Source organism: Tasmannia lanceolata, unplaced genomic scaffold (genome assembly GCF_043159265.1).
Source record: "Tasmannia lanceolata isolate RefF3 unplaced genomic scaffold, GAP_Taslan_0.1 ptg000016l, whole genome shotgun sequence".
Taxonomy (NCBI): Eukaryota; Viridiplantae; Streptophyta; class Magnoliopsida; order Canellales; family Winteraceae; genus Tasmannia; species Tasmannia lanceolata.
In genome coordinates, this window is record NW_027518693.1 from 16580252 (window position 1) to 16607327 (window position 27076).

The 27076-nt window shown below is 39.5% G+C and overlaps 2 protein-coding genes across 2 annotated transcripts; both read left to right on the plus strand.

The window, feature by feature from the left end:
• Positions 1 to 3846: 3846 nt before the first annotated feature.
• Positions 3847 to 19623, plus strand: LOC143847947 (GDSL esterase/lipase At3g48460-like). Its single transcript, XM_077356720.1, has 4 exons — positions 3847 to 4045; positions 6708 to 7234; positions 7989 to 8377; positions 19470 to 19623. Exons 1-4 carry the CDS (start codon positions 3847 to 3849, stop codon positions 19621 to 19623), a joined length of 1269 nt encoding a protein of 422 aa, XP_077212835.1.
• A 4460-nt stretch (positions 19624 to 24083) lies between these two features.
• Positions 24084 to 25886, plus strand: LOC143847948 (GDSL esterase/lipase At3g48460-like). Its single transcript, XM_077356721.1, has 2 exons — positions 24084 to 24707; positions 25440 to 25886. Exons 1-2 carry the CDS (start codon positions 24084 to 24086, stop codon positions 25884 to 25886), a joined length of 1071 nt encoding a protein of 356 aa, XP_077212836.1.
• The last annotated feature ends 1190 nt before the right edge of the window (positions 25887 to 27076 follow it).

The following is a 27076-nucleotide window of genomic DNA, read 5'->3' on the forward strand; positions in this document are numbered from 1 at the left end:
CAGGTCGGATCGAGTGGTCCAAGGCCTTAGATGCAAGAGCATCCCCTGGGAATCTCTTATGATTGCTCATTGGACTAAATTTACCTTATTTTTGTCATTGTTAGTGGAGTAAGGGTAGGGAATCTCAGTCATTTTGGTCATTTCACATGTCATTTATCATTAGTAAGGGTAGTTTGGTTAATTTCTTAATTGTTTATGGCATTCTAGACATTTGGCCTTAGAGAGGGGTATTTTAGTCTTTTTCATGTAAAGGCAACCTATATAAGTCCATTTCCCACCATTTTTCATATGGGAAATGATATATGCGCCAAGTGTTTCGATGATCATGCGCTCCACTTGTTTGTCGTGCAGTATTTGAAGGGTTTAAAGAGCTTTTTGAGAACCGTAATATCCTCTGAAATCCCTTAAATTTGTACTACACGACAAACAAGTGGAGCGCTTGTTTATCGAAACACCTTGGCGCAGATATCGTTTCCCCTTTTCATATTAGCTCTTGTGTTTTTTATATTATCATTGAGCTAATTGAACCTTGTGTTCCTTGATTTCCTTCTATGGAGGTACTGATTGAAAATTCCATACTAATAATCCTTGGCCATTGACTTTAATGTCATTAGTACAAGACATTGGAACGTTGATAGTCACTTAATTATATTGTCCAAGTCCTGTGCGCTTCTCGCTACAACAGCATTACCATAAATTTATGCTTCATGGGCAACAATTATTACATTATTCAACCCTCCTCCTCAAGTTGGAGTGTATATAACCATACAGTTTGGATACTAGCTACAGACAACGTACACTGCCAAATTAATGTTTAAGCTTCTTTGATCAGATATGGGCTATATATGTGATGGGCCACACACCATGCCTCAATTATATGTGAAAGTAAATAATATGATCTTAGCAAGTAAAGTATCTGTTACATATTTGGAACCTCACCGATGCACGATGATGAGATGTTGTGGGTGGAAGAAAATCTACCATTTGTTTGTGTAATATATATTTAGAGCTGGTAGAACGCTCTACATCAAATCATTTGAACCACTTTCTTAAATGATTGGATAAGCTTAACTTTGATTGCTCCTCTCAGTAATCCATAATCCTAAGCAAGAATGAGCACAACAACCATGTATACGGTTTATGGCCTCTTTAGAAAATGTTGCAACCAGCAATATTAATTATTAGAGCCCTTAATCTTAAATCTTAAATCTTAATTATTAAGGCCATCCAGAGTCTTAATCTTAAATCTCTAGGGGTGCAGCTCGGACTGGGTTGGGTAAGGTTGAAGCCAACCCTAATAGCATTACCTCAACCCTAACTAGAACCTCAGGTTGAAGAAGGTCAACCCTATCCCAACCCACCTTAAAATCTCTCAGCCCTAACCCAACCCAACTAACCCAAAAGGGGCAAAAAATATATACAAAAACTGCATATGGGTTTCGTGGTCAGGTCGGGCCGCACTAAAATCACGATAATGTGATCAGGTTCTGGTCGGGTTGGGTTGCCCAAGTTTCATGAAGCTTCCTGTTACATATATCTAGAAAACTTCATTAAGGCCTAAATTACAAGAGTTGAGCTAATCGATCGAAAACCATAGATTGATTGAATCAGATATTCGTTAATGGATCCAGCACAACTAGTAATCTATTAACATCCAAACAAGCAAAAACGGATGGGGCTATTCTCCCATGAATATAAATCTTTGGACAAGCTGTTCCTGAGGTCGAGTATTCTACTTCGATAGTTTTATCTTGAAATTATCTTGTCTACTTGTCCCCAATTTCATTCTGGCAGTATTTTATCCAAGAACAAACGAAGAATAGAAAGACTTTTTCCAAGGTTAAAATAAACCCGGGGGGCTATCCCATAGACAACATCCCAAATGGAAAATAGAGTGTCCCAAAGAACTCAAAATAACTTTGATCAGCTAATATTCATTATCATTCCCAGAATGACTAAATTAAATCCCCTTGTATCTTCTCTCCATTAATATAACTCTTTGCCATTCAAAAAAAACATATATATGTGATCCCCCACCAAGGAAATCAAAACATCAAAATTAAGACAATAAGATCAACAAATTGAGAAAATTCAAAGCATACCGCTAGAACCCGGAAAGCCCGACCGGAAAGTTTCCTCATCGGCATTGATCGAGATCCGACACTGAGGCGGTGGGACTGCCACGGTGGCGCGACAAAGGGGGCAATTGGAGTGAGAAGAGAGCCACATATCTATACAAGCAACATAAAATGAGTGGTTGCACTCGGGCAGCTGCCGGAGTTCGTCTCCCTCTACAAATACCGATAAGCACACCACACACTCATTATCGGAAGATTGGATTTGGGTATTCTCTTTCCGATATTTATACAACGGAATTAAGTTGCTGGTGGAGTTCTCGATATTTCCGGCAATGTTTCCGGTGGACCCGTCAAGACTCCGGCGAGTTCGGCGGTGTTGCCAGCACCATCCAACGACAAATAGGTTGTACGCGATGAGCAAAAGAGCGATGGATGCGATGACAATAACACTATAGTAGAATGAAGAGGGTTTAGTTCCCCGATCGGGCGGTGACACGGGCTCCATAGGGGAGGATTTTGGTTACCGGCCGGTGGCGGGATTTATCAATGATTGCGAGGATTACTATGATGAGAGTGATTAATCAGATTTATCAATGAATTGTCGTTGAGTGAGGGTCGATATGAGTTTTTTAAAAGGGATGATTGCATTTTGAGAAAGGAAAAAATGGGTAGAGACACGATTGCATATAGCCACAATATTTGATTTATTTCACTGTGTGGGACCCATTTGCTTATAAGGAACAAATTTGAAATTTCGCATTGAAAGAGATGTGCTGGGGATCCAGACCGTTGGAAAGATTCAAAGGATCTGGACGTTAATGGACAAGATTTTGGTACAGGACTTGGATCGGACGTGTCCATTGGATTCATATCCTGTGGATTGAAATTATTTTGGACCGCTGATCCTGAAGTAGCCAAAAAATCCGATGGAGCATCTTAGATCCGGAGTGCCAACGTACCAAAATTCTCCGTTCACATTTTTATTCATCTATGAGAAATAAGATCATTTTAATGGGAAATGCTATTTCAATCTCTTTTTTTAGTTATTTTGCCCCTTTTGTGTGTCTTTTCATAAAAATGATTGTATTTTCACTCTTTTTGTTGGATTTTCCGAGAAATTTTTTTTTTTGAAAAGTTTTTCCTCCAATAAAATTGATTTTGCCTATTATTTTGGATTTGCCACAATACAAACTTGAATTTGTGATAGACCTGGCAAAAAGTGACCCGGACAAGCGGGTCCACCCTGCCTGCTCGTAATCTATGGGTCCGGGTCCAGGTCCGTGTCACTAATTAGTGACCCGTTGAAATTTGACCTGGCACATAATGGTCCCATCAAAATTGGGCCAGGCTGGGTGGAGCCGCGAGTGCCACAGGTGCCCATTAAGGGTGTCAATTTTGGCTCAGGCTCGCTCGAGCTCGGCTCGAATCCTTAACGAGCCGAGCCGAGCCCGTTTTAGGCCCTGCTGAGAGCCTTTTGGCTTTGTTATGGCTTTTGACAACTGAAATGTTTGAAAATTTATTGCCCTATGTTGGAAACTATCAATTATCAGGATTCTGCATTATTATGTAGTCTTTCTTACTTCATGATATAACTGGTTGTGCTATTATCCTATTTATTTCTTGTTTTGTTATTCAATATACATAACTTTTGGCCTTTCCATTTATTGTGTCTTTCTAAAATGGGTTTATAGTTGGGTGACTCTTACCAAAGTAACCCTGACCCAAAACTACTTATGTTAGACTTGATTATCTCCGAGAAGATATCAGGATGGACCACCATGATGAGGACATATATGCCGTGGAATATATCGACGGAACTGGACATAGTGATGATGATGATGATGATATGCTTGCCGAAGCAGCATCAGTGGTTGCTGTTGGTGCATCTTTATTTTTAGCGATGCTTATGGAGCACGAAGGACTTTTCATAGAACCGGCGTCTTACAAGAACCACTATCTAACCGATCGTAGCTTAGGCTGGGCTCGGCTCGGCTCGTTAAGAATTTAATATATATACATATAGAGGAAAGTGTTGGTGAGCTTAAGCGCCCCAATCACATGGGTCCCACATTTTCTGTGGTGATCCAAACCATTCATTTGCAAGGCCCTATCATAGATAGGGTGTCTACAAAAAATCAGCTCCATTGGATCATCCTAACCCCTCCATTTGTGAAGGACAAAAATGGGCAGATTTGTGGACAAATAATGTCTGTCCATTTTCACCTCCACAAATGGATGGGTTAGGATGATCCTATGGAGCTGATTTTTGGTACACACCCCATCTATGTAAGGGCCTTTCAAATGAATGCTTTGGATCATCCGAACAAAGTAGGCCCCAATGTGATTGAGCGCTTAATGTCACCATAAGTTTGGTGAGCTTAAGCTCACCAACACTTTCCTCATATATATATATATATATATATATATATATATATATATATATATATATATATATATATATATATATATATATATATACACACACACTAAAAGGGTTCTCCAGGAAGTGAAAGGAGGAGGCAAAATATGTCACTTCATTTTTGGAACCCCATTTGTTACTTGGACCACCCCCCATTAGGGGTGGCCAACCGGTTCGGTTCTCGGTTCCATGAACCGTAAGAACCGAACCGAACCGAACCGTAGTACACAGTAGGACCGAACCGAACCGGACCGAACATAATCGGTTCGGTCCGGTCCGGTTCTTCAGTTCTAATGGCTAATTATTAATTATTAATTATAATTTATAAAAACTTTTAATTAAAGTTATAATAGAAGTTACTTTCTTATTATAAGAATAGTATTAACTATTACTTATTAATATTATAAGTAATTTATATTATTAAGTATATGTATAATAGAAATATAAAAATATTATATATATATATATATATATATATTCAAAGTTCGGTTCTTCGGTTCCGGAACCGAACCGAGAACATTAGACCCGGAACCGAACCGAATAAGTTCGGTTCTTCATCAGTGGAACCGAACCGGACCAAAAATATTTTTTTACAGTTCGGTTCCGGATCGGTTCTGGCCACGCCTACCCCCCATAGTGTAAAAAAAGTAGTCAAATTACACTAGATAGGGCTGTCCAGGGAAGATGAGGGGTGTGAACTTAATATAACCCGAGCCTGGTTCTAGCCGGAGCCGAGCCCCAGCCGAGCTTTTGAGCTTAACGAGCTGAGCTCGGGTCGGCTCGTTTGTCTCGTTTACTCCCCTAGTGCCCATAAAAACTGAGGAATCACATTCAGGTCCAATAAAAGAAGTTTTCACTTTGAAAGCTAATAGAAGAAGACAAAGTGTCACGTCAATGTTGAAAACTAGGAACGGTTGGCCATGTGAAAAGCTGGCAATCTCACGGCAACTTTTATTACTGCACCATCATTCATAAATAAACGAGATTATTGGAAAAAGACCATCAATTTTGACCATTTGGATAATCATGCTCGGTTGCTGGGTCAGGGCTCAGGGCGGGTCAGGGCTCACAGGGCCAAACTTGCACCCCTAACAGTGAGTCTATCCCAGGATAAAATGATCTTCGTTTGCTTTGAACAAATCCTATGAGGGATGCTTTCAATGGGAATAGTAGGCCACGGTTTATTTTGGGCTTGAACAAGCCAGGGTCTATCCCGGTTGTGACTTTCAATGGGAATAGCAGGCCAGGGTTTATTTTGGGCTTGAACAAGCCAGGGTCTATCCCGAGTTCACACCGAGAACAGCCCCACTGTGTAGGGTATATCCTAAAAAGATGTCCTTAGAAGAGACCTAGGATTATCCTATCACAGTGGGACAGGCAACAATGGAATGGGCACACGGGTGGGGTGGCCAACAAATCAAAGTACCCAATCAACGGAAAACGGATTACACATGCCAATGTGTCCAGCACGCACGTCCAAATTAAAAATGCCCCTCATTTTTTTAATCCATTCTCATTAATTTGTGGCAATATATAGCATTCAATAGGAACACATCCAGCGTTGTTGGAGCGTTGTTGGAATCGATTCTAGGGATGAGTGACTCGGACCACAACTTGAGAATGTGTTGGCAAGCAATTAATTAGTTGTAATCCTCAAATTAAGCTCAACTAAAAGAAAATTCAACTAGAATTCCTATTGTTTTGCCTTGAAGAAAGGATACAAGGGCCAATAGAAAAACAGAAAAACAAATGCAACTGGATATCCTGTTGTGGGCTTTTATAATTTGATCTGTCATCTCTCTATCATATAAAAAAAACAGAAAAACAAATGCAACTGGATATCCTATTGTGGGCTTTTATAATTTGATCTGTCACCTCTCTATCATATGAAAAAACAGAAAAACAAAAGCAATTCGAAATGTTAGGAAAGGGTGTAGCCCCCTAAATTTAGGCATGTTGTAACTGTGACCTAAACTAATTTTGGGTTGTCTAGCCCCCCCCTATATATATATATATATATATATTGTTTCTTACACTCTTCACAGGCAACTCTTCCTTTGGTACCAAAAGGCGAAATACCACAAAAGAATAGGGGAAGAAGCTCTCTAAAACAATGGCTTGGTGCAGTTCTCTCTCTCTCCATCTGACTCTATTTTACTTCTTCATATCTGTCTATCGTTCTCTTTCTTTACCCCCATCAACTTACGAAGGCATATTCTCAAAGATCTACGCCTTCGGTGACTCGAGCACAGACACAGGAAATTGCATAGAGTTACTCCCTTATTTGACCCCTCCCTACGGAATGACTACTTTCGGCAAACCCTCTGGTCGTTGGTCGGACGGTTACCTTGTCCTTGACTTCCTCGCCAAAGAATTATCACTTCCTTATGTTCCCCCGTATCTCAACAAAAGTTCTGATTTCTCCCATGGTGTTAACTTTGCATATGCTGGATCAACGGCCATAGATTATGAATTCTATGTTGAACACAATGCAACGAAGGCTCTACCCAGCCAGATAACAAATTCCCTACAGACTCAGCTCGGTTGGTTTAACGAATTCATCGATAGGGTCGAGTGTGCCGGGAAATGTCCTGCTCAATGTAAGGCAATAATGGAAGGTACACTCTTCTGGGTGGGGACGATGGGGGGCAATGATTATCGCAGAATTAATGGGACTTCCATCAGCCCCATCACCCTTAGAGAGATTGCAGTCGCCAATGTCATCCATCTTGTGCAGGTATGGACAAGAATTTATATTTGAAAAGAAATTCAATAATTCTCTATATATATATATATGGGATTTGATAGGCAATTTTCGCCCGATATTCATCATACCACACTGGGTATTTCATCCGAGAGCAGTACAATTTTTAAGATGCGTCCGGATCAAATATCAAAGGCATGATCTTGACTTGGTGGCAGGTCACGATCTTGACTTCGTGGGCCCCACAAATATGGCATTTTTTGCTCGATTCGATTCAATTCAGGCTATTTGGTAATGTAAGGGGTCATGGGTTTTCCTTTTGGGCCAAGGAGAATGCTCTTGGGCAATTCATAGTATGTAAATCTGGTGGGACTACTGGTCCCCAACATAATTTTCAATTTTCAAAAAAAAAGAGGGCAGTACTTCTATCGTACAATGAATACAAGCACGCCAGCTCGTCCATCATATAATTTCTCTTATCTTACTATCAAAATATAAGTAAAAGTTGAGAATATTTTTTAATTTTTAAGATTAAACCCACCTATGGCTTTGAACGTTTTGAGATGTTTTTTTTATTATAGGGTTCAAAAGTCTTACCTGTCTCAAGCTTTCGGTCATAAGAAAAAATTCCAATATATGTAAGGAAACATTAGCAAAGACAAACCAAGCAAAGTGAAAATGATTTCAATTTTGAAAGATTGGCATGAACAAAATATGGGAGTGAAGATACAGTTCATCATTCTTTTATGAACTAAATTTTCTTCTCCTTATGATGAGTCACTTGCAGGACTTGCTGGATAAGGGTGCAAAATACATTGTCATTCAAGGTCCAGAAGCGCAAGGCTATGAATTAGATGTCGCCGCTCACAATGCACTCCTCCAACAACAGCTAGATCAAGTACGTGAACAGAACCCCGACGCCTCCATCTTGTTCGCCGATTTCATCCGTGCTCTCACTGACAATGTGATGAATGCAAAGAAGAAAGGTTTCAATGATCCTGGCCTGATATGTTGTGGCAATGAGACGATCCTCTGTGGCAGGCCGGGTGCACCCGTATGCGCGGATCCAAGTAAGTACATGGCGTGGGATGGGGTGCACGCAACAGCAGCCTTAAATGCCTTGCTTGCTAACCAATTCTTCCATCAAGACTTCACAAGACCCCCGTTTGATAGCTTGTTTGTCAATAGAACGGCTGCTGAAATCAACACATGTACCAAACATATTTATAAATAATAGGAGATTTCTTGTTCATCAATTCTTTTTTACGAGTTATTACAAATGTCATTTGTTGATTTCTTGATTAAGACCATCCTGAGTATTACAAAGGCCAACCCTAACCCAACCTGCCTTTAAATCTCTCAACGCTAACCCAGCCAGTCCGAGTTTTCAAATCGCGCTGGGATGGCTTCGGGTTAACTTGGGGCAATATGAGAAAAAATACAGAAAAAGAAGGGTTTTAGTTTCGGGGTTGAGTCGGTTCGAGTTGCAATAAAATCACGACAATATTAAGGGGCCGTGATCGGGTTCAGGTCGGATCGAGTTGTCCAAGGCCTTAGATGCAAGGGCATCCCCCTGGGAATCTCTTATGATTGCTCATTGGACTTTTACCTTATTTTTGTCATTGTTAGTGGAGTAAGGGTAGGGAATCTCAGTCATTTTGGTCATTTCACATGTCATTTATCATTAGTAAGGGTAGTTTGGTTAATTTCTTAATTGTTTATGGCATTTTAGACATTTGGCCTTAGAGAGGGGTATTTGAGTCTTTTTCATGTAAAGGCAACCTATATAAGTCCATTTCCCACCATTTTTCATATGGGAAATGATATATGCGCCAAGTGTTTCGATAAACATGCGCTCCACTTGTTTGTCGTGTAGTATTTAAAGGGTTTAAAGTGCTTTTTGAGAACCGTAATATCCTTTGAAATCCCTTTAAATATATACTACACGACAAACAAGTGGAGCGCTTGTTTATCGAAACACCTTGGCGCAGATATCGTTTCCCCTTTTCATATTAGCTCTTGTGTTTTTTATATTATCACTGAGCTAATTGAACCTTGTGTTCCTTGATTTCCTTCTATGGAGGTACTGATTGAAAATTCCATACTAATAATCCTTGGCCATTGACTTTAATGTCATTAGTACAAGACATTGGAACGTTGATAGTCACTTAATTATATTGTCCAAGTCCTGTGCGCTTCTCGCTACAACAGCATTACCATAAATTTATGCTTCAAGGGCAACAATTATTACATTATTCAACACTCCTCCTCAAGTTGGAGTGTATATAACCATACAGTTTGGATACTAGCTACAGACAACACTTCCAAATTAATGTTTAAGCTTCTTTGATCAGATATGGGCTGTATATATGATGGGCCACACACCATGCCTCAATTATATGTGAAAGTAAATAATATGATCTTAGCAAGTAAAGTATCTGTTACATATTTGGAACCTCACCGATGCACGTACGATGATGAGATGTTGTGAGTGGAGAAAATCTACCATTTGTTTGTGTAATATATATTTAGAGCTAGTAGAACGCTCTACATCAAATCATTTGAACCACTTTCTTAAATGATTGGATAAGCTTAACTTTGATTGCTCCTCTCAGTAATCCATAATCCTAAGCAAGAATGAGCACTACAACCATGTATACGGTAGATGGCCTCTTTAGAAAATGTTGCAACCAGCAATATTAATTATTAGAGCCCTTATTCGGACTGAAATTTTGGATTTCAGTGAGGAACGAAACGAAATCGTACCGAAACCGAAATTCCCGAAATTTACCAAATTTCGTTCCAAATTTCCGTTTCAAATTTCGGGGATTTCGTCGAAATTTAAAATAAAATTATACTTTTTTATTCCGTTAAAGAATTTCGAACGAAATTTCGGTAATTTCGATTGAAATTTTGTCCCAAAAAAATTTGGATTTTACGCGCAATACCCCCGAAATTTCGGTTTTAGATAAGTCTAAAATTTTAGCCAAAACCAAAATTTAAAACCATGTATATTATTAGGGAAGTTATATATTATATTAATTATTAGAGTCCTTACCGTCTATATTATTAGGGATGATACATTCGCCCCCTTTTCATACCTGAGCCACCACTCATATATAAGGTTTGCCCAAGGAAGAAAGGGACGATTATATCATTTCCGTTTTTACTATCCCTAACTAGATAAGGCGGGGCCACTAGTTCAATGATAAATTAAAAACGTTCATCTACTAGGCATCAGCCTCTCCCAATGGATAGGCGATGCAGGGAAAGTGTTGCTGAAGTGACGGTCAAGCGTTGCCGAATGAGGACCAGTCACTAACTATGAACTAGCCCTTTGAATAATCCCTGATTGCTAGTTTTTCCTCACCAATGAACTCAAATTCGTGAGTTATAATGTTGTGATCTAAATCAGAATGAGGGAATAGCCATAATGTTGGAATACAACTCTCGGCTTCGAATCTTAGGTCATTGTCTTTGAAAACTTAATTAAAATCAACACTAATTTCCACTAGTTAGCGGCCTTTAAACTAGTGAACTTAGTGAGCTGTTACTAAGCACTCTCATAAGGTCCATGCTTTAGGAAAGTCTCTGGTTGTTTAAGAGATGCATGTGGTTGGAAATATTTGCCCTAAATGAGTTGAATTAATACAAAGCTAGTACTCATGCCTATAATGAAAATACCGATTTCAGCCTTATTTCATCCAACAGTGAGTAACCTCATAACATTGAGTACGTGTTATTTGCTATAGAAAGCCATGGATAGGAAGCCTGTACGGTTCCTTATAGTCCGTAGTTTCTTTCTAGTGATGTTTTTTTTCAATCAATCTTCCATTATATCTCCCAATTCCATCTTTAAAGTCTCTATTGTCCTGAGGACCCATTTAGACCCTACTAGTATGATTCTTGAGTTTCGAAATATGATTTCATTGAGAGTAGTTCTCTTTTCATGGCTTGGAGCCACTGAGCTGACTAATCACTCATTCTGGCTTGACTAATGAAAATATTATCCATATCACACTCACTCAGATAGATTAAACCTCTGCACCTGCTAAACATCACTAAAAGTGTAAGTGTCCCGAGTCCAGCTTTCTTCTGACTCATAAAGGGTCTTAGGCATAGCCTTAGTTGTAACGACAATCATAAAATGAGCTGTTGTCTTAGAGCATCACTCCGCAAAGCTCAGGCAACGATGAATTGCACAACATGCTCCTCGTCATGTCCATAAGAGTACAACATTACTTCTCAGCTACCTTATCTTGCCCGGATGAGTATGGAATTATGCTATGATAATGACATTCTCTTTCAAATATGAGACAAATATACCTAGATTGCAACCCATTTCTAATAGTTTATTATTATTGTAGGATCATGGCACTTACCAACTATCCCAAAAGCTATTACTGATGGGAAAGGCGCTACCATTATCTTTATTAAGAGTCCAGACCAAGGGGCATTGATGGTAGGGATGCACACGGTTTGGTCCGGTTTGGTTTAGGGAGTTTTCTTGAACCGAACCGATCCCATCGGTTTGGAGAAAATCCAAATCGTAACAGAACCGATGGGGGGTATAACCGAACCAAACCGAACCAATTTTGACTGGTTCAATTTTGTTCGGTTTACAGTTTATCCTGTTTTTTGGTTCAGCTTTAATACATATCCAAATCAAGTAGTCAAATGAGGCTTTTATGTTGCAATTTTATCTAGGGTTGATACCCTTTGGGTGACTACAATGATAAAATTACCCCTAGACTACCCAAAATGGCAAAAATGACCTCTAATAAGAAGATAAGAGTTAGGAAGTGCAATTCAGGGGGGGGGGGATGGGCGTCTACAGGGGTGGCCAAAATGGGGTGTCTACAGTTTCCCATCGGTTCGATGTTTTTCATTTCCGAATTAAAACTAAAAAAACCATCAACCTTAATCATGACCGAACTAATGCCTAGAAAAACTGAACTGACCCAAACCGAGAGGCCCGGTTCGGTTCGGTTTATCGGTTTGGCCGGTTTTTTGTGTAGCCTAATTGCTGGCACAAGGCCCAGGACAATGCAACCATACTCCGATCAGGGTCTTATAACTCGCCTTGGCCAACAACCCAACCCTCCCCCACCCACCAACAATGACCTCGGGGAGGGGGAGGGGGACTCAAACCTGAGATCTGGCTCTGATGCCACTTGTAGGACCGTAGTGCTTACCAACTTTCCCAAAAGCAATTGCTGATGAGAATGGGCCTACCATTATCTTTATTAAGAGTCCAGACCAAGGGACATTACTGGCACAAGGCCTAGGACCACGCTGTCATACTCTAATCTGGGTCCAGTAACCCGCCTGGGCCAGCTATACTCAGTACCTTCAAGTCAAGTAAATTCTTAAATTCACCTTATAGATCATAACCATATTCCTTGCTTCCAACTATCCATTAAAGGCGTGCATAATTACAGTTGGAAAATCTACCTATATAGGGACTGAATCTTAGAGGGAAGATCCTAACCCTCTATAGATCGGAGGGTTAGGATCAGCCTATGGAAATGATTTTTGCGGCACAACCTATTTAGGCTGTGGCACATCTAATAGATGGTTTGGATCACCCTATGGTGCGGGCCATACTGTACTTTTTAGTAAAGTAAGGAGTGCGATCATCAAAATATGGTAGTGCTGATAACATTTCCCTTTCTGAAATAAGGTTTCTAATCCAAATGAAACCAGAATTCAGAAATTAATAGAGAATCATAACGACCTAAATTTCTACTTTATTTTCATTTCCCATTGTAATGCACATCTTCTCTATCGAGCCTCTAACTCGTAAGAATCCTTTACATGAAATTTGAAATACGAATAGCAATACATGAATCTTATTGATCAGTATTTCTAGGAGTATTTACTAAGTAGGACTCATAATATATAAAGATGAGATTCTATCTTATTTTTCCAACTACCATAGCATGCACTCTTCATATGTCATCTATCTTATACAAGGATAGAAGATGTTGAATTGGTTGATGTCGCCCTAATCTCTGTAATACCAAGAGCAAAATCAGTGGTTCTTCTAATCAATCGAAAGAAGAATTGGAAGAATGAACAAATGCAAAGGTACATAGTCTTCGAACCCTAGAAAGAGAAGAATAAGGCCCTAAAAACCAATAGAATGTTTATTAAATGCAAAACGGTGACATGCACCCAATGGGGGTGCCCTCTCATGTTCCGAGTTAGGGATGGTTTTGTGCTTTTATCTTATCATCTTTCTCTTTTTCTAATAAATCAGTCGGGGTCCCCGTTAAACCCCAGTTTACCCATAAAAAAATCCACCTATTTTAATACCACACCACTGCAAGTAGATAATCATAAATGACATTGAGCCCAACCGTTTGGTATCTCTTTGAAGGGGAATTGCAAAACAATTACCTCACTTTGTTTTCCATTACAATTCTGGTTACTACGTATGCGGTTCTGAGGTGTAAATTTCCAAGAAATACTTCATTTAATTTGGCGCTTGGACAGTGGGAGACTTGTACTTTCAGTTTGTCATTGTATTGGAATCATCCAAGTGTGATAGTAGCATCCACAACCACAACCCAAAACAGCTGAAAATGACGTCCAAAAAGCTAGATGCAAAACACAACCGGTCTCTTCCTTCATGTAGCCAATCTTTTCAAGAAGGGGAGTAGGATATGAATACTGGAGATGACTATGATCATGATTTTACATAAAGACTAGTCCCTAGACCTTTTTTCATGCACATACGGTGACAGAATGATGGAGATCCCTGAGTTTCATTTGGGAATGGAAGCCGAAGAGATCGTTGATTGGATGAGCACGTTGACCGGGTTTTTAACATCAAGAAGGGTGTTCCAAAAGAGGCAAGTACCCTTGTGGGACCCAGATCCGAGGACGAGTGCCGAGGGACGCGAGATCCCTCCTGCAATCCTCTAAGATCTCCACAATGAAAGAGAGCTCTGCCAAGGAACTCTCGAAATGGTGCCACCCTCACAGCATAGCATGAGTGGCGATATAAAAGGAAAGAGATACATCCTGATCAGGAGCCAAGGCTCGAAACCGAGATGTACCTAAAAATAACTCAGTGTCGCCATCCATGGACAAGCCATGGAACCAAAACAAATGCTCTGTTTGCAATGGATAACCAGAGATACAAAAGGTCCATGCCTGGTTACGAATGGGGAAGGGGTTAGGCGCCCCCAATTCGCCCGAGTGCGAACACTTGTTCTCTTATGCCATTTATTATTAACTCCAAAGAAGTTTGGGTAAAAATCATATGAAATGGGAACAATCATCAGGAATCGTCTACCTAAGCATGCATTTCCTGATGATAAAATAATAAGCGCATAAAATGAAATGAAAGATGTGTCACCTAAGCATAGCTAGGTTATGAGTGACATGCCTAATGGGTGTCTAAATTCTGATGTGCAAACACATGCAAGCTATAGCTAAAGGTACAGGATCAGTACAAGAAAGTAAGAAAACACATCAAAACATATAATAACAATACAACAAATCCTAAGACTCTAAATTATTAGCCCGAGTCCTCGGATGGTCTGGTATTCATCCAAAGAAGCCTACGTATTCCCGCCTCCACGAGAATCAAGGCAACGTAGTTCTTCGCGCCTATTCTAAGCTAGGATGCCTAAGACACCTAGACCTCTATCCTAGACTCGATCTAAAATACCGGACTAATTATTAAAGTTTATTGTACGATTATTTAAATTCCAGTGAATTGTGGATTTTAGGACACCCTATATGCCCTAACTAAATGCAGATTAGCCCTAGGCTAATGCAGGTGGTTCCTACAACCTATGTGTAACTAGGCTGTGTGTCCTAAGGAAAACAATGGGATCACTAACGCATCCTAGACCTAGTCATCAGTCGGCGATGTGAATCACCAACTGACCGGACGGAGGCGCTCCTGTAACTCTAGGACAAACCCCTAACTCTAACACAAACACAAACAAACCACACAACACATCAAAGACAAACTCTAAACTCTAAAACTCTTTATCTAGGACAAACTCCTAACTCTAGAGGAAGATCTTGTTGAAAACAAGGTTTTAAAGAAAAAAAAGGTTAAAATATATTTATTTACAAAGTTTGGCTGGACCTGAGATAAGAATCTCAAGCTGCACTACGTACCTCGTGGAAGAGGATCAAGCCAACGTAGTTCGAAACGAACTCTCAAACTACGCTTCTACAAGAAACACTCACACTTCAGATTTTTTAAGGTTTTTTATATTTTCAAATGTTTTTGATATTTTTAAAGTTTTCAAATGTTTTTGAGTTTTAAATTTCTAATGTTTTTGGATTGTAAAGCTTTTCCAATGCTCTTAGATTCTTAAATGTTTTCACCCTTCAAGAGAACACGCAAGCATAACCACAAACTAGGGCAAAGCCCTAAATCAAAAGGGAAAACCCCGAACAAACAACAAGCGTCTCAAAGAGACGAACCACAACACGTAAAGAAGTGTCCCAAGAACAGAGAAAATAATCTAAGATCCCAAGCAGGGAAGGCTCTATATGACTGAGTTAGTCTCAAACAAGGATGAATGACAACAAATCTAAAGGCGAACTACTAACTAACACACTAAAGAAAGGAGCACAAATGAGTTAGAGACTCACTAAAAAAGAAAGGGGTAAAAATGAGTCAAAGACTCGCCAGGAGGAAGGGTTATTCTAACATGAGGCTAGATAAGCCTCCTAAAGGGGAAACTCTCTTATATGAGACAAGGCTTGTCTCCGAGACGTAAATGATGTAAAAGGGAATAAGAGACCCTGTGCACATTTGGCAAAGGTAAAACACCTAGCCGGGCCAGACAGCTACTTAGCCCTAGGGGCAACAAATGTGCGCCCAGTACCCCATAAGGGTAGGAGTATGAAGCCAAGCCGAGTAGGGAGTTCTCCCAAAAAACCAAACGACGCACAAAGAGGAGAACTAGCGAGAGAATGAGACCGGGCGGGTCTCCCAAACACACACAAAGATGGGCTCCAAAGGTTCTTAAAGAAATTTTGAATCTACAGGCTCTTTAGGAATCTCGAATTCTTTTGGGTTTGTAGAAATTTTTAGAATTTTCTTGAAGCTTTTAATTATCTTGAGGCTTTTAGTATGTGTGTGGTTTCTTTTAGGTTGTTTGTTTATAAGGCTTTAGTTTCACTTGCAACTTTTAGTGGTCTTTTGGTTGATGGCTTTTAATAGGTTTAAATTGGTAATTTTAATGGGTGAATTTTGGGTTTGTGGCTTTTAGGTTGGGTGTATTTTAGATTTGTGCCTTTTGATTTTTGTTTGGAAAAGGACGTTAACACAACCATGTTTTGACAATTCCACATATTCGACATTGACCATTAAAAGTTCCAACAAATGCAGCCCACTAAAACTGTCATAAGTCTTTAACCGCTTGGCTAAATTGAATGCACGAACATGCGTTGGAAAGATCATTTAGAGGGTTACAACTTTGTAGTTCAGCATTGTTTGTGAATTTGTGATTTAGAGGTTCGAAATTGGGTCACAAGATGGGCAGCCAGCACTATGGCGGGAATGATATTGGCACCGCCATATTTTTGTCTTATCATTTCTTGTCGAATAATGGGCTGTGATTATCCTTTGGGAAAGTAGGTTGTGTCTCCTTTTAACTGAAAAGGGGTTGTGACTATCAAATTGAGACGGGTTGTTTTGTTTATCAATTTAGAAAAGGAAAGGGTATTGTTATCAAATGATGCTCGAATGGGCTAATGTTGCAATTGGATTTTTTTTTTTTTTAGGGGCTGTTCGGGAATGGAATAGGTTTAAATTGGTAATTTTAATGGGTGAATTTTGGGTTTGTGGCTTTTAGGTTGGGTGTATTTTAGATTTGTGCCTTTTGATTTTTGTTTGGAAAAGGACGTTAACACAACCATGTTTTGACAATTCCACATATTCGACATTGACCATTAAAAGTTCCAACAAATGCAGCCCACTAAAACTGTCATAACGCTTTAACCACTTGGCTAAATTGAATGCACGAACATGCGTTGGAAAGATCATTTAGAGGGCTACAACTTTGTAGTTCAGCATTGTTTGTGAATTTGTGATTTAGAGGTTCGAAATTGGGTCACAAGATGGGCAGCCAGCACTATGGCGGGAATGATATTGGCACCGCCATATTTTTGTCTTATCATTTCTTGTCGAATAATGGGCTGTGATTATCCTTTGGGAAAGTAGGTTGTGTCTCCTTTTAACTGAAAAGGGGTTGTGACTATCAAATTGAGATGGGTTGTTTTGTTTATCAATTTAGAAAAGGAAAGGGTATTGTTATCAAATGATGCTCGAATGGGCTAATGTTGCAATTGGATTTTTTTTTGTTTTAGGGGCTGTTTGGGAATGGAAAATATATTCTAGGGGCTGTTTGGGAATGAAATTTGTAATTCAATTTACTGTTTATTGGTGGATTTTAATTTCCAAAGAGGGTTTGTTAGTGGATTTTATGTGTATTCGAATTGGAGGGGTGTGGCTTTATCAAAAGTGGAATTTGGTGGACTGTTGGGGGTTACAATTGAATGGGTTTTGCAAAATTGGGTTCTTGGTTACGAAATTGGGTCCTTGGGCTACGAAAATGGGTTTTTAATTTAAGTTTTGGACTGTGTTGTGGTTGCAAAATTGGGTGGGTTTCGGATTATTGATTTTGCCCAAAATGAACCGAAAATCCCATGAGCCTAAGATTCAAGATCCCTCACAATGACTTAACTGATGAACATAAACCAAAACTAAAACAGGATTATCTAATAAGAACAACTCACTTTTAATAACATGTATCTAATTCAAGAAAGAAACTAAAATTAAAAAAAATCTAGCACTTACCCGAGAGAGTATATGAGGAAGCGGTTGGAAGAGAGTTAACTGAGAGAGAAGAACTAGATTTCGTGTGATGGAACCCAGAGAAGGTTGCCAATTTTGTGAGATGGAGAGGCCGAGAGATGTGAGAGGTTGAGAGGGAGAGAGAGGCTGCTGTTGAGGAGGGGAGAGATGAGCTAAAAGGGTGAGAGGGCTATTCGGTCCCCCTAGTGTGAAAAGATCCCCCCCCAAGGCTACTCTATCTCCTTTTAAATGGCTTCCTCCCTTTCTTTTTTATAATCCTTCCCCACCACTACCTTGCTTTCTCTTTTTTTTTTATAGAAAACCTCCCATCCTTCACAACAACTCTCTTATAATATACATGACTTTTCTTAAGTGGAGAACCCATCGTTGCAACTCTCTTTGTATATAATCCTTCCTCACCACTAGCTTGCTTTCTCTTTTTTTTTTATCAAACACCAAAGATGCCATCTATAACTTTCTCTTTTTTTTTTTTAAGAACCATACCTTTCTTGCGTTGGAAGAGATTCCTCTCCTCTCCTTTGTTTCTTTTTTTATTGCCTCCACCCTTATAAAATGCACTTGCTTTCTTTTCATGCCCTCAAAGCTTAATAGAAATTTATTTCTTTGGATTAGCATCAATTCCAAGCGGGTCCCTTGTTGTATGGCTGAAAATGACGGGGCCCACCAAGTCTCTCCCATTGGCTGATCCGAACCGTTCATTTGATGGGCGACAATTGATGATCTTGACCGTTCAAATAGTGGGCTGCGATGTGATTAGTTGTACCCTTGAAATTATCTTCGTAGAATGATCCACCTTGTCCAATTGATGGGCTGCCATCTTAAGATTTTTATTTTTCATAATAATGGGCCCATGCCAGACGAAATACGCTATGCCCTCCATGGATATTGGTTTCGTTTATGTCTTTCATCAAACAAAATGCGGACCCCCCTGTTTGATCCAAATCTAAACAAATGCTCAAGGTGGGCCCACCAAACGGATCCAAATTCTCTTTTGCTCGGATTCTTATGAATAATCTCTCTCAACACTTAACGGAAAAATGCGAAACATGGCGGAAATGATTGGATGGGGTTTTGCCCAAGCATAACGAACTTGGGTCCGATCAAAATGGGGTGTCTACAACCCTTAGTCGCATCGAGATTTAGAGATGAGGCCCGAAATTGGTGGTGTACATTGACAAATCGGAGACAGGAGATCGGCAAGCCTCCGATTCAGACATGGGAGGAAATGAAAAGGGTACTTGGGTGAGAATTGATTCAATTTGACTACCCTCGTCTGACACGACAACGGTCCAGGAGCTATGTGCCTATTTCCTCACCACCACCTCCGATTAGATCCGTCACTACGCCTACTACTATCAGCGTAGTTTAACCACCTCCATCTATTTCTATTGCTATTGTTGACAACGATGACAGACAACTAAAGTGTCAGGATGTCATAGAGGAGACCACCTTTCTAAATCCACACATGGATGGTGATGAGATTGACGCTAGTGATGAAGATGCTAGCGATGCTCCTCTTGTTTGCGATGATGAGGTCGGTATTGATGTTGAGTCAGAATGTCAGTGATTGATGATGCAGAGGAGATACATACAGATGTAGTTGTGATGACTTACACCTGGCAGATGTAGTTCATATTTTTGTGATCCTTCCTATAGTCGCTACAGACGAGGCTATTGATGCGTATCGTGGCCCACTACTTCTTTGCCATGTTTAGAAGATATATATAGATCAATACAAGTCACCACTTCACCAAGATGGATCAGTTTTTACATGATCGATCACAAAGATGTTGACTTCGACGAATTACTTCTCCTACTGCTTGAGTCGGTCATTTACATATTCGACTCAGGCATACTACCACGACACAGAGACTAATGGGGAACTCGAGGATGAGTTCTTTCAAGAAGGGGAGTTTGATGATGGAGCATCCCCTGGATTTTCTACATCGTCGTTCACATCTCCTAAGGACAGTTTGTTCTGTGTTTTAATGCTTTTAATTTTCTTCTTGCATGTCTTTAGTGGTATTTTCCATTGGTGGGGGTAGTTTGGTTATTTTCTAATTTTGTTGTCATTTTTTTATTATTTTGGATCAATTAGGAGTATATTTGTCTTTTAAATCATATGGGCAGCCTATAAAAGGCATTTCCCTCTCATATTTATTGACTTTGATTTGAATTTGAAATTTAAAAAGGGAATCCCAGCTTTGGGAAAATTTCTTTCTTGTTAGAGATTAGAGGATTGTAAGCTAAATTTTCATCAATTCTCTTCAAATTACTGTACATTCTCCCTTGTGAATCAATGAATTTTCATAGATTTTGTTATTCTTTCATCCCTTGCAAGAATCAAAGTTGATTCTTTGAAGGAAATCATCAAAAAATACAAAATTTTGAAGATCTAGTTTGAGACTTCATCCCTGCGCAATCGGAGGTCCGATCTACAAGCTCCTCGGCAAAATCGCTTCCGCGGCCACTTGCATCAGAAGGCTACTTTGAAAGCTATAAACTAGGATAGATACATGTCTATTACTACCATTATTTCCATATAAGCTATCTAAAAATAATGCAATATTCGTATAAGATTATATGTAAATAATTTTTAGGGTTGTCCAAAAAGTCTGTAAATTTTTTGACATTAAAGGCTTGTTTCTGCCTACCAAGAATTTTTTTTCTTGGAATATTAGCTTACCCAATGGTGAAGAAGGGGGAGAGGGATAGACACCAAAGGACTGAGTGAGGAGTTAAGAAAAGCTTGAAAAACAAGGAAACAAAAAACTCCACCCAAAATATGATTGATTGTTTCCTTGTTATTTATAGCCACTTCTTATGCCATCTCAAGTCCCTTACCACCCTCGCTACCCCACTCTCGCCACTTGAGAAACTAATTTATCATTAAAAAAAATTCATGGTTGCCAAACATTAGCATTTATATATTCAAAACATTTATTTTTGATGAAAAAAACACATGAGTAAATCAAAACAAAGATTTTTTTGTCTAACAGTTTTCTTTTTGTATTTATTTTTTTATGAAAACTTCAATCAATTTTAATATAAGAAAATAAAAAATAAAAAATTTCATAATTTTAGGATTGATTATATGACAATTTTGTCAACAAAAGTTTGATATAGTTCTGAGTTACTTTGTAAAAATATTCTTCAAAAAGTCGAATATATTGTTATTTTATATAATTTTCATTGATTAATTGCGAAATACTTGAGAAAATAGGGATCTATAGACCAAAAAAGAAAGCTCAAGGTTTAGGCTAAAAACAGAAAGTTTGTTATTTTTTCACCGACGGCCCACGATGACGGAACTCGCTCCTACGATAAGGGCCAACGTATCAATCATATATAATGGCATGACATAGAATTGCCAACATACTAATCCCCATTGGTTGGTGGGATGCATAATTGCCAACGTACTAATCCCCATTGGAGGGACACAGAATTTTAACCTAAGCCTCACAAGAAGCATCAATCATACAATATCATAATAGAAATATATGGTATACAAATCAAGGGTAAAGAACAGTCCGTGTGTACACACATACATACATACATGCATGCATGCATGCATACATTCGTACAGAGTCACAGATATCACTACAATCAGTTCGGGGAGATATCAAGGAAATTATGTATCAAACTACTAAAGCAATCCCTTATTTCTGACCTCAATCAGAAATTCCAACCAGTTCGATCGAATTTTAATTACCTAGAATATAGTGTGGAAGTACGATTTAATAAGTCCATGCATTGATATTGATCTAAAGAAGTATGTCTATTATACTCTAAAAGTGCTAACCAATTTTTGAAGCAGAAACGGGTTCGGTCGACCGGGCCCCCAAAATCCGATTTTTTTTTTTAAATATCCAGAAGCCTTACTGCGGTTAATCGTCCTTGGGCGGTCGACCGGCCTGAGCACCCGTGGTCGATCAGCCCGGAGCGGCCGACTAGGTCATGAATTGAACTTTTTTCAAAAAAATAACATAGCCGACTGTTATAGAAATAACATATTCAAGATGATTAAGACAGAAATTACGATCTATCTCCATCTCTTGACCTCGAAATAGGCTCTCTGGGGCTGCTCACGGATCTCGAGAGCAATTTCTCCTCTTTGATTTAGGGTTTATGACGGAGAATTAATCTGTCATTCGTATTCGTACTGCTTACTAATAGCCCTAATACAGTTTTTTGCAAATTTGACTAATAAACCCTTAGTCTCACACGAAATTACATGTGGGGTATTTGAGGCCCATTGCAGATGAGCCATTTGTCAAAATGATCTGCAAATCAAACAATCTTAAGCATCCAATTAATTTACTATAGATGGATCGTTAACACAAAAATGGCCAAAATTCAAGTCAATTGATTATAGATTGGGTTGCTTTTGGATGATGCTTGGACAAGTGAATGTTGAAAAGATTTTTCCGGTATGGTAATATTTTATCCAACAACAATGTTCAACATCAAAGAATATCAAAGGATTTGTGTGGAAACTAATCAATCTCATAGATGAGATTACAGATATTTGATTGTATAATGCTTTCTCTTTTAAAAGACACAGTGAGTAGAGCTGCAATAGGGTTGGGTTTTGCAAAACCCCAGCCCAACCCTAGCTGCCATTATCTTAGCCCTGACCCACCCTGACCCTGAGTCAGGGCCGAATCCTGAACCCAATGCCCGCCGTGATTGGGCAGGGCTGGGTCAGGCTTGCCCAGCTTGGGTCGGACCGGCCGGACAATTATACATGTTTTCAGTCTGTTTTATTGTCAAAAATCAAAATACTTCCACACAATCTATTATTCTAATTGATATATGATTTTTGGTGATAAATACATAACCAAAACCCAATGGATGGAGAAATGAAAAACAGAAAGGCTCAAGGGTGGGCCGCGGGTAAAGTGTAAACAGGGTCGAGTCGGTCAGGGGTAAAGTGTAGAGGGGGTCGGGTCGGCCCAGGGTATCAACCCTGAACCCGACCCGACCCTGAGTCAGGGCCAAAAAAATGTACCCAGACCCGCCCTCAGGGTCAGATTTTCCAACCCTGACCCTGTTCGGGCTCAGGGCGGGTCAGGGCTCACAGGGCCAAAGTTGCACCCCTAACAGTGAGTCTATCCCAGGATAAAACGATCTTGGTTTGCTTTGAACAAATCCTATGAGGGATGCTTTCAATGGGAATAGCAGGCCAGGGTTTATTTTGGGCTTGAACAAGCCAAGGTCTATCCCGAGTTCACAACGAGAACGGCCCCACTGTGTAGGGTATATCCTAAAAAGATGTCCTTAGAAGAGACCTGGGGTTATCCTATCACAGTGGGATAGGCAACAATGGAATGGGCACACGGGTGGGGTGGCCAACAAATCAAAGTACCCAATCAACGGAAAACGGATTACACATGCCAATGTGTCCAGCACGCACGTCCAAATTAAAAATGCCCCTCATTTTTTTAATCCATTCTCATTAATTTGTGGCAATATATAGTATGCAATAGGAACACATCCAGCGTTGTTGGAATCGATTCTAGGGATGAGTGACTCGGACCACAACTTGAGAATGTGTTGGCAAGCAATTAATTAGTTGTAATCCTCAAATTAAGCTCAACTAAAAGAAAATCCAACTAGAATTCCTATTGTTTTGCCTTGAAGAAAGGATACAAGGGCCAATAGAAAAACAGAAAAACAAATGCAACTGGATATCCTGTTGTGGGCTTCTAGAATTTGATCTGTCACCTCTCTATCATATAAAAAAAACAGAAAAACAAATGCAACGGGATAGCCTATTGTGGGCTTTTATAATTTGATCTGTCACCTCTCTATCATATGAAAAAACAGAAAAACAAAAGCAATTCGAAATGTTAGGAAAGGGTGTAGCCTCCTAAATTTAGGCATGTTGTAACTGTGACCTAAACTAATTTTGGGTTGCCTAGCCCCCTATATATATTGTTTCTTACACTCTTCACAGGCAACTCTTCCTTTGGTACCAAAAGGCGAAATACCATAAAAGAAAAGGGGAAGAAGCTCTCTAAAACAATGGCTTGGTGCAGTTCTCTATCTCTCCATCTTACTCTATTTTACTTCTTCATATCTGTCTATCCTTCTCTTTCTTTACCCCCATCAACTTACGAAGGCATGTTCTCAAAGATCTACGCCTTCGGTGACTCGAGCACAGACACAGGAAATTGCATAGAGTTACTCCCTTATTTGAACCCTCCCTACGGAATGACTACTTTCGGCAAACCCTCTGGTCGTTGGTCGGACGGTTACCTTGTCCTTGACTTCCTCGCCAAAGAATTATCACTTCCTTACGTTCCCCCGTATCTTAACAAAAGTTCTGATTTCTCCCATGGTGTTAACTTTGCATATGCTGGATCAACGGCCATAGATTATGAATTCTATGTTGAACACAATGCAACGAAGGCTCTACCCATCCAGATAACAAATTCCCTACAGACTCAGCTCGATTGGTTTAACGAATTCATCGACAGGGTCGAGTGTGCCGGGAAATGTCCTGCTCAATGTAAGGCAATAATGGAAGGTACACTCTTCTGGGTGGGAACGATGGGGGGCAATGATTATCGCAGAATTAATGGGACTTCCATCAGCCCCATCACCCTTAGAGAGATTGCAGTCGCCAATGTCATCCATCTTGTGCAGGTATGGACAAGAATTTATATTTTAAGAGAATTCAATAATTCTCTATATATATGGGATTTGATAGGCAATTTTCGCCCGATGTTCATCATACCACCCTTGGTATTTCATCCGAGAGCAGTACAATTTTTAAGATGCGTCCGGATCAAATATCAAAGGCAAGATCTTGACTTGGTGGCAGATCACGATCTTGACTTGGTGAGCCCCACAAATATGGCATTTTTTGCTCGATTCGATTCAATTGAGGCTATTTGGTAATGTAAGGGGTAATGGATTTTCCTTTTGGGCCAAGGAGAATGCTCCTGGGCAATTCATACTATGTAAATCTGGTGGGACTACTGGTCCCCAATATAATTGTCAATTTTCAAAAAAAAAAAGGCAGTACTTCTATCGTATAGTGAATACAAGCACGCCTGCTCGTCCATCATATAATTTCTCTTATCTTACTATCAAAATACAAGTAAAAGTTGAGAATATTTTTTAATTTTTAAGATTAAACCCACCTTTTGAGATGTTTTTTTTATTATAGGGTCCAAAAGTCTTACCTGTCTCAAGCTTTCGGTCATAAGATAAAATTCCAATATATGTAAGGAAACATTAGCAAAGACAAACGAAACAAGGTGAAAATGATTTCGATTTTGAAAGATTGGCATGAACAAAATATGGGAGTGAAGATACATTTCATCATTCTTTTATGAACTAAATTTTCTTCTCCTTATGATGAGTCACTTCCAGGACTTGCTGGATAAGGGTGCAAAATACATTGTCGTTCAAGGTCCAGCAGCGCAAGGCTATGAATTAGATGTGGCCGCTCACAATGCACTCCTCCAACAACAGCTAGATCAAGTACGTGAACAGAACCCCGGCGCCACCATCTTGTTCGCCGATTTCATCCGTGCTCTTACCGACAATGTGATGAATGCAAAGAAGAAAGGTTTTAATGATCCTGGCCTGATATGTTGTGGCAATGAGAAGATCCACTGTGGCAGGCCGGGTGCACCCGTATGCGCGGACCCAAGTAAGTACATGGCGTGGGATGGAGTGCACGCAACAGAAGCCTTAAATGCCTTGCTTGCTAACCAATTCTTCCATCAAGACTTCACAAGACCCCCGTTTGATAGCTTGTTTGTCAATAGAACGGCTGCTGAAATAACCACATGTACCAAACATATTTATAAATAATAGGAGATTTCTTGTTCATCAATTCTTTTATACGAGTTATTACAAATGTCATTTGTTGATTTCTTGATTAAGACCATCCTGACTGTTACAAAGGCCAACCCTAACCCAACCTGCCTTTAAATCTCTCAACGCTAACCCAGCCAGTCCGAGTTTTCAAATCGCGCTGGGATGGCTTCGGGTTAACTTGGGGCAATATGAGAAAAAATACAGAAAAAGAAGGGTATTAGTTTCGGGGTTGAGTCGGTTCGAGTTGCAATAAAATCACGACAATATTAAGGGGCCGTGATCGGGTTCAGGTCGGATCGAGTGGTCCAAGGCCTTAGATGCAAGAGCATCCCCTGGGAATCTCTTATGATTGCTCATTGGACTAAATTTACCTTATTTTTGTCATTGTTAGTGGAGTAAGGGTAGGGAATCTGTCATTTTGGTCATTTCACATGTCATTTATCATTAGTAAGGGTAGTTTGGTTAATTTCTTAATTGTTTATGGCATTTTAGACATTTGGCCTTAGAGAGGGGTATTTTAGTCTTTTTCATGTAAAGGCAACCTATATAAGTCCATTTCCCACCATTTTTCATATGGGAAATGATATATGCGCCAAGTGTTTCGATGAACATGCGCTCCACTTGTTTGTCGTGTAGTATTTGAAGGGTTTAAAGAGCTTTTTGAGAACCGTAATATCCTCTGAAATCCCTTAAATTTGTACTACACGACAAACAAGTGGAGCGCTTGTTTATCGAAACACCTTGGCGCAGATATCGTTTCCCCTTTTCATATTAGCTCTTGTGTTTTTTATATTATCATTGAGCTAATTGAACCTTGTGTTCCTTGATTTCCTTCTATGGAGGTACTGATTGAAAATTCCATACTAATAATCCTTGGCCATTGACTTTAATGTCATTAGTACAAGACATTGGAACGTTGATAGTCACTTAATTATATTGTCCAAGTCCTGTGCGCTTCTCGCTACAACAGCATTACCATAAATTTATGCTTCATGGGCAACAATTATTACATTATTCAACCCTCCTCCTCAAGTTGGAGTGTATATAACCATACAGTTTGGATACTAGCTACAGACAACGTACACTGCCAAATTAATGTTTAAGCTTCTTTGATCAGATATGGGCTATATATGTGATGGGCCACACACCATGCCTCAATTATATGTGAAAGTAAATAATATGAT